Source organism: Hemitrygon akajei, chromosome 4 (genome assembly GCF_048418815.1).
Source record: "Hemitrygon akajei chromosome 4, sHemAka1.3, whole genome shotgun sequence".
NCBI lineage: Eukaryota > Metazoa > Chordata > Chondrichthyes > Myliobatiformes > Dasyatidae > Hemitrygon > Hemitrygon akajei.
This window is the reverse complement of record NC_133127.1, coordinates 75,652,359-75,661,076: the sequence shown is the minus strand read 5'-3', so window position 1 is coordinate 75,661,076 and position 8,718 is coordinate 75,652,359. Positions and strand designations below refer to the sequence as shown.

At 42.4% G+C, this 8,718-nt stretch overlaps 1 protein-coding gene across 2 annotated transcripts in view; it reads right to left on the bottom strand.

Annotated features, from left to right (window-relative positions):
* Positions 1 to 250: 250 nt before the first annotated feature.
* The window catches only part of idua (alpha-L-iduronidase), a 229,322-nt gene continuing 220,854 nt past the window's right edge, over positions 251 to 8,718 (bottom strand). For both annotated transcript variants that reach the window (XM_073042871.1, XM_073042872.1), the window contains 2 exons: positions 4,078 to 4,193; positions 251 to 1,998 (listed from right to left, as the gene is read on the bottom strand). In XM_073042871.1, the coding sequence (XP_072898972.1) occupies positions 1,904 to 1,998; positions 4,078 to 4,193 (211 nt within the window). In that variant the 3' untranslated portion in view covers positions 251 to 1,903. The remainder of the gene's footprint in view (positions 1,999 to 4,077; positions 4,194 to 8,718) is intronic.

Below are 8,718 nucleotides of genomic sequence, written 5' to 3'. Positions count from 1 at the left end.
TTGCAGTGCTGAGAGATACATGCAAGGGCTCGATGGGGTGGACCACAGTATGGGAATCTTGCACTACTGGAGAGGGAGGGGCCAGGTTGGGTGAGGAAGCCCTCAATTATTGTAGTATCACCCTAGGGGACCACATGAGTGGTAACAGTCCTATTGGTTTTAAGGAATATAATAGAACACTACTTAAAGCATTGGTTATGAATGCAAGAATAAAAAGGCATTGCACTGCTTATTCTTCTAAATATATCTTTAAAATGAATAAACTTTATTTTTATATAAAAAACTTACAAAAATGTTGAGGTCCCAGCCAAGGTCCACATGACACACTGCTCCTTACAGAATGACTACTAAAAAAAAGACTAATTTATGCCTATTCTCTACTTCCTGGAACCCACCAGTCTTCTATCCATGATGATATATTACGCTGTTCATCACGAGCTTTTATTTTCCACAATACCCTTTGACACAGAACATCTACTCATTGCCTCTCATTTGGTGCAGTTAACATTTCAGGTTGAAGAATCTTCAGCAGAACTTCTAATTAATGGTGGTTCATAAAACTGTCTTCTGTTACATTTTGGACAACAATAAGTACACCGATCTGAACAGAAACTGCACATTGCCAGTTATTTCAAAAACTGTAGCGATAGAAGTTAATCTTGGTCATATACATTAATCTGTAAATCAGGATCCCTCAGAATAAAAGCAGTTAAAGATGTCACAGTAGCAATATACATAAATGGATCAGCCGTTGGCAGCATTTCTCTGGCTGAAACCTAATCCAAGTCCTTGACCTCCGTACCATCTATGGTATATGTTCAATGCTGATCACTTGTCATTATGCTTGTTACCTTAGAAAATTTACTACTGGGAGAGATTAGACAGAGGACAGTGGCTTCCTTCAGATCCCATAGAGGGTGTTGAGGAAGACCGTGAGACCGAGGCAGCCTATCGTCATGTGATCCTCCACACTGGCCAGGCTGCATTCTTGAGCCTCAGTAGTGAATGGCCTCATGCTGCACCTTCATCACGACAGCCTCAGCACACTGAGCAGAGGGGACAACCTTGGTCACCCTGTCAGAGGAAGGACGTGGAGGCTTTGGAAAGGGCACAGAAGTGGATTAGCGAAGCTTTGCCTGGATTAGAGGACATGTGTCATAAGGAGAGGGTGGACAAACTTGGTTTGTTTTCTCTGGAACACTGGAGGTTGAAGGGAGACCTGATAAGGGTTTAATAAAACTATGAGAGGTATAGGTAGGGCAGATGGTCAGAATATTTTCCCCAGGATAGGAATGTCAGGTACTGGAGGTCATGTATTTAAGGTGAGGGGGTGGTTGAAAAGGGATATGGGGTGTAAGAGACTGCTGGGTGCCTGAAATACACTTCTAGGGGTGCAGTGGAGGCAGATACGATAGTGATGTTCGAGAGATTGCAGATGGACACACGGATACACAGGGAATGGAGGGGTATGGATCAGGTACAGGTAGAAGAGATGACTTTTAAGTTAGCAGAGACATCATGGACCAAATGATATGTTCCTATGCTGTACTGTTCTATCTTCTTCATTTACTTATTTTTATTTAGAGATACAATGTGGTACAGGCCCTTCTGGCCCACCAAGCCACACCGCGCAGCACCCCTAGCCTAATCACAGGACGATTTACCATGATCAATTAACCTACTACTCAGTATGTCTTTGGACTAACTCATGGATTCAGTGATTATGGAGGATATAAGTTTTGCCAGATTCCTGGTACACAGTGTGTAGCCTAAACTTAGCAAAATATTTTTCATCCATGATGTTGTTTTAAAATAAGAATTACTATGCTTGTAATGCCATTTGATCTCTGATAATTACCTGCTTAATACTATTGGTATTACAAATATTTCTCACAAACATTTTCTAATACTTGGGTTCAATGTATTTAACAGGGTCAGAATATATTCCAGCCTTGCCCCAGTAATCTATCGCTCGAATCCGGTAGAAACCCGACAGATCTGTCAAAGAGGGAAAAAAAGATAGTTTAAGAAGTGATAAAAGGAGTTTTGCCCAAGAGATTTATTAAATGTTAATTAAGCAATCTCTACACTTTGTGATTGATTAGAACGTGATCTGGCAACGAGCATATCCTCTTGAACCAGACTGCTAAACTCTGCTTTGAGTAGGTCGTTAACTTACTGCAAGCACCTCCTGAACCTCATGGAGTGGTGCTGTATTTCCTAGGAATGTCTCCCTTTTCTTGCCCAAGGGAGGAAAACAAAACAACTGGTCATTGACTTCAGGAAGAAGGACAGTACACATGCTCTCCATCAATGGTGCTGAGGTTAAGAGGGTTGAGAGCTTCAAGTTCCTCGGAGAGAACATCACCAATAGCCTGTCCTGGTCCAACCATCTTGATGTCATGGCCAAGGAAGTTCACTAACATCCTCAGGAGGCTTGTCCCCATTGACTCCTACCAATTTGTATGAATGCACCGTAGAAACCATCCTATCTGGATGCACGATGGCTTGGAATGGCAGTTTCTCTGTATGCGGCCATAGGATACAACAGAGAATTGAGGGCACAGCTCAGCACATCATGGAAACCAGCGTCCCCGCCATGAATTCTTTCTACACTTCTCACTGCCTCCGTAAAGCAGCCAGCATAATCGAAGACCCACCCCCCAGGATATTCTCTTTCCCCCCTCTTCTATCGGGCAGAAAATACAAAAGTCAGAAAGCACACACAACGGGGCTCAAGGTCATCTTCTAGACTATTAATAAATAGCTTCTTAGTATGATAACTTGGACTCTTAACCTTGCAATCTATTTCATTATGATCTTGCACAATAATTTTTACCTCTACTGCACTTTCTCTATAGCTATTGAACTTTATTCTGCATTGTTACTGTTTTACTTTGAAATGCACCGTGTAATGATCTGATCTGTATGAACTGTAGATGAGAAAAGTGACTGTATACTTCCCCATGACTACTGACATACACGTTTCTGTGAGAAAAGGGTGCAGATGTGGATATTCCATCGGCCTTTCATCATGATACGTAAGAGGAGGCTTTGCATAACAGGGAAACTTAGCAGGGGAGGTGGGAGAAATGGGTCTCTACTCATATCCCAACCGTGTTCCTTATTATTTTGTGAATTGTCAAAACTCACTCACAAAGTACAAATATTTATTGCAAACTCTAAAAGTGACTTTTTAATCTCAACTAGTCTTTTGATAAAGTATTCCAGGCAAAACTCGTGAGTCATCTCCCATTTAGAACAGGAAAAAATGAAGGTCAAATACCTGCATTTTTGTTTCATTAATTCTCTACCAAAATATCTTCAAAATTAGTTCTTGTTCTAAATGTATGAAACAAAGAAATGGAAAGGAATATCAAGTGAAGTAACCATTTAATTAAAAACGGGGACAGGACACTATCTACAAGTTCAGAGTTGTGTTTTGTGCTTCACAAATGCGTAAGAAAGCCAAATACCAGGAGCTGGTAGAGCAGTGCCAGAGACAGGGGTGGAGGGCACGATGCTAGCCTATAGAGGTTTTGCTGGCTGCTCACTGTGCAGAACCTGCTCTCTTCTTGGCATTACAGGGGCTGAGCGAGCTTCCAGATATCTATGGATCAAGAGGTGTGACCTGTGGACCAGTCGTGCTGGGGCACAAGTTGGGGCCTGATCAGCTTTGGCTGGGTTGCCTGGGTGAGAGTGTCTGACGCTGGAAAACACGAAACATCCTATGGCCGGTGGTTACATCACTGATGATGGGTCTCAGCATGTCCCAGATGTATCTCAGCATCAGGAGAGTGACGTGGTCTCTATAAGCATTATATTTCTGGCAGCCAAATTTTACTTAAGTATTATACATACAGTAAATAAATTACAATTGTATTTTAATCCTATATTATCCATGTCTGTGAAGGGTGTGGACTGATGAAAGGTCTTAACCTGAAATGCGGGCTGTCCATTTTTCTCCATAGATGCTGCCTGACCCACTGAGTTGTTCCAGCAATTGTTTATTGCTCATTATAGTGCTTTTTTGGGTTAATTTCACTATGTAAACAAAAATGAATGTATAATACTAACCTTTCCTCTTTCCAGGTGGAGCATATACAAAAATGGTAAATATAGTGTCCATATCATTAATCCTTTTGTAAACTCTTCCATTAATTGAAAACTCCACTTCAAATGTTTTCAAACATCTGAAAAAATCAAAAAAAGTGAATATTGAAGACACTCGCATCTTAACTTCAAGTTTAAAATGGTAAGTAGTGATAGAACATAGAACAGCACAGGAACAGACCCTTAGCCTACAATCTTGTGCCGAACCAGCTAAAAAGTCTATCAAAAAAATCCCCCAAAACAAGTCCCTCCTGCCTCTGGTATTCGAGATTTCTACCTTGGGAAAAGATACTCCCTGTCTACTCTATCTATTCCTCTCTCAATATTGCACACCTCCATCAGCTCTCTCCTCAGCTTCTCCTGCTCCAGAGAAACAACTCATTTATCCAGCCTCTTGTGATGGCACATGCCCTCTAAACCGGGTAGCATCCTGACAAACATCTTCTGTACCCTCTCCGAAGCCTCAGCAGCCTTTCTATAGTGGGGCGACTTGAACTATTGCATTGATATTTGCAATTTAGAATGAAGTACCTGCTTAAAAATGTCACAGTATTAATTACATATGGGTTTCCCCACCAGTTTCGAAATCTTTCAGCAAGTTTTTACAGCAAGTACCTTTTTTTTTAGACAAAATAGTTAATATTACATCATGCAAACTCTGACAGGTTATTCCTCCTTTCAGTAAAGAACATTCTCAGTTTGTAGGTTCTTACTGAATTTTGTTGAGATGTTTTTGAACTACCTATAACCGTGTAAGGCTATTATTCTATATTTTGACAAACTTGTATCTAAAATTGTTTACAATTATTGTATTAACATGACATTAGATGATACATTTTTTACATTCTTTCATATTTGTTTAATGAATGTTCCAACTTGCACATTCAAAGTAAAGACCATTCTCCAAGTGTCACAGTCATGGAGTCATACAGCACAGAAATACGCTCTTTGGCTCTTCTTATACCATCACTATTAGCAGCACTTACCCATTTATGTCTTAGTGAGTACCTGCCTCCAATATCTTCACACACAGTGTGCTCCAGATTATCATAAGACCATAACATAACGGAGCAGAATTAGGCTATTTGGCCCATTCAGACTGCTCCGCCATTTCATCATAGCTGATCCAATTTTCCTCTCAGCCCCAATCTCCTGCCTTCTCCCCTTCATGCCCTGACCAGCCAAGAATCTAACAACCTCTGCCTTAAATATACATAAAGACTTGGCCTCCACAGCTGCCTGTGGTAAAGAATTCCACAGATTCACCACTCTCTGCATATAAACTCCTCCTCATCTCTGCTCTAAAAGAAGGGCCCTCTGTTCTGAGGCTGCGTCCCCGGTCTTAGACTTTCCCACGATACGAAACATCCTCTCCACATCCACTCTATCAAGGGCTATCAGCATTCAATAGGTTTCAATGAGGTCACCCTCATTCTTCTGAATTCTAGTGAATACAGGCCCAGAGACATCAAAAGCTCTTCATTTGACAAGCCATTCAATCCTGGAAACATTTTTGTGAACCTCCTTTGAACCCTCTCCTGTTTCAGCACATCCTTTCTACAATAAGTGGCCTTAAACTGTACACAATACTCCAAGTGAGGCCTTACTAATGCTTTATAAAGTCTCAACATGACATCCTTGCTTTTATATTCCAGTCCTTTTGAAATGAATGCTAACATTGCAATTGCCTTCCTCACCACAAACTCAACTTGCAAATTAACCTTTAGGGAATCCTGCAAAAGGAGTCCTAAGTTCCTTTGCACCTCAGTTTTTTTGTATTTTCCCTCCATTTACTCCTACCAAAGTTCATTACCATACACTTCCTGACACTGTGATCCATCTGCACTTCTTTGCCCATTCTCCTAATCCGTCTAAGTCCTTCTGTAGTTTCTCTTCTTCCTCAAAACTCCCAGCTCCTCCACCTATCTTCATATCATCTGCAAACTTTGCAACAAAGCCATCAATTCCATCATCCAAATCATTGGCATATACCGTAAAAAGAATTGGTCCCATTACAGACTCCTGTGGAACACCACTAGTCACTGGCAGCCAGTCAGAAAAGGCTCCCTTTATTCCCACTCTTTGCCTCCTGCCAATCAGCCACTGCTTTATCCATGCTAGCATCTTTCCTGTAATAACAAGGGCTTGTAGCTCGTTAAACAGCCTTACATGTGGCACTTTGTCACAGGCCTTCTGATATTCGAAGTACACAACATCAACCGATTCTCTTTTGTCTATCCTGCTTGTTACTTCTTCAAATAATTCTAACAGACTGATCAGGCAAGATTATCCCTTGAGGAAACCATGCTGACTAGGGCTTAATTTATTATGTGCCTCCAAGTACCCCGAAATGCATGCTTTTCATAAAACATAGAATAGTAAAGCACAGTACAGGCCCTTTGGCCCACAATGTTGTGCCGACCCTTAAACCCTGCATCCCATATAAACCCCCCATCTTAAATTCCTCTGTTATGCCCGTAGCCCCCTCCTTTGTGAGAATTGCAAGAGCACTATTGGGTTGGGTCAGGGGACCCAGAAAATGAGAGAGAGACGTGCAAAAATGCCTCGTTCCCCGGCGATGTAAAGTCACGAGACATATCCATTGTCTCTTGGAGACACATTTGTGGATTGCGATCCTTTGCTACGTGACCGCCTTCGGGCAAAGTGGGCTGGGTGAAGGGGAGAGATTGCATCATCCCCCAACCTGATTGACATCTACAACCCTGCAAGTCAGGATAAAAGAGGGGCTGTAGGAACAGCCCCCTCAGACGCACCAGAAGAAACGCTAGTGATCCCGTAATAGCGGGAAGCCATTTGAAGGAAGCCACGTGCGTTCGGTTCCCTTGCCTGGGAGCTGGTGGCGGGTACCACGGACAACGGATTTGAACTAACAACGGGGAACCAACTCCCCCGACTCAATGGATTGACATCATAAAAGACCCGGGCAAGTTTAAAACCGTCTCTTTTAAACCCAAAGGCTGCAGCCTACATGAACTGAGTGAACTTTATATTTCCATCCGACAATACATTATCCCCTAGACAACGATAGAGCTTATTTCTTATTGATTATTATTATTATACCCGCGCTTTTAGATTGAGTATTGACGACGTATATTATCTGAATCTTTGTATTAATCTTATTTTTGTGCTCCTTTATCAATAAAGAATTTTAAAAATAGTACCATCAGACTTCAACGGACCTCTCTATCTTTGCTGGTAAGTGACCCAGTTACAGGGTACGTAACACCTCCATATACCTGTTTAGTAGTCTCTTAAATTTCACTAGTGTATCTGCCTCCACCACTGACTCAGGCAGTGCATTCCAAGCACCAACCACTCTCTGAGTGAAAAACCTTCCTCTAATATCCCCCTTGAACTTCCCTCTCCTTACCTTAAAGCCATGTCCTCTTGTACTGAGCAGTGGTGCCCTGGGAAAGAGGCGCTGGCTGTCCACTCTACCTATTCCTTTTAACACCTTGTATACCTCTATCACGTCTCCTCTCATCCTCCTTCTCTCCAAAGAGTAAAGTCTTAATCTCTGATCATAATCCATACTCTCTAAACCAGGCAGCATCCTGGTAAATCTCCTCTGTACCCTTTCCAATGCTTCCACATCCTTCCTATATTGAGGAGACCAGAACTGGACACAGTACTCCAAGTGTGGCCTAAACAGAGTTTTATAGAACTGCATCATTACCTCGTGACTCTTAAACTCCATCCCTCGACTTATGAAAGCTAACACCCCATAAGTTTTCTTAACTACCCTACCTACCTGTGCGGCAACTTTCAGGGATCTGTGGACATGTACCCCCAGATCCCTCTGCTCCTCCACACTACCAAGTATCCTGCCATTTACTTTGTACTTTGCCTTGGAGTTTGTCTTTCCAAAGTGTACCACCTCACACTTCTCTGGGTTGAACTCCATCTGCCACTTCTGCATCCTATCAATGTCTCTCTGCAATCTTTGACAATCCTCTACACTATCCAGAACACCATCAACCTTTGTGTTGACTGCAAACTTGCCAACCCACCCTTCTACCCCCACATCCAGGTCGTTAATAAAAATCACAAAAAGTAGAGGTCCCAGAACAGATCCTTGTGGGACACCACTAGTCACAACCCTCCAATCTGAATGTCCTCCCTCCACCATGATCCTCTGCTTTCTACAGGCAAGCCAACTCTGAATCCACCTGGCCAAACTTCCCTGGATCCCATGCCTTCTGCCTTTCTGAATAAGCCTACCGTGTGAAACCTTGTCAAATGCCTAAGATCCATGTAGATCACATCCACTGCACTACCCTCATCTATATGCCTGGTCACCTCCTCAAAGAACTCTATCAGGCTTGTTAGACACGATCTGCCCTTCACAAAGCCATGCTGACTGTCCCTGATCAGACCATGATTCTCTAAATGCCCATAGATCCTATCTCTAAGAATCTTTTCCAACAGCTTTCCCACCACTATCGACTCCCAACATCTTTCCAACCACTGAGGCCTATAATTTTCCTTCATCTGCCTTTTCCCCTTCTTGAACAGTGGAGTGACATTTGCAATCTTCCAGTCTTCTGGAACCATTCCAGAACCTGGTGATTCTTGAAAGATGTA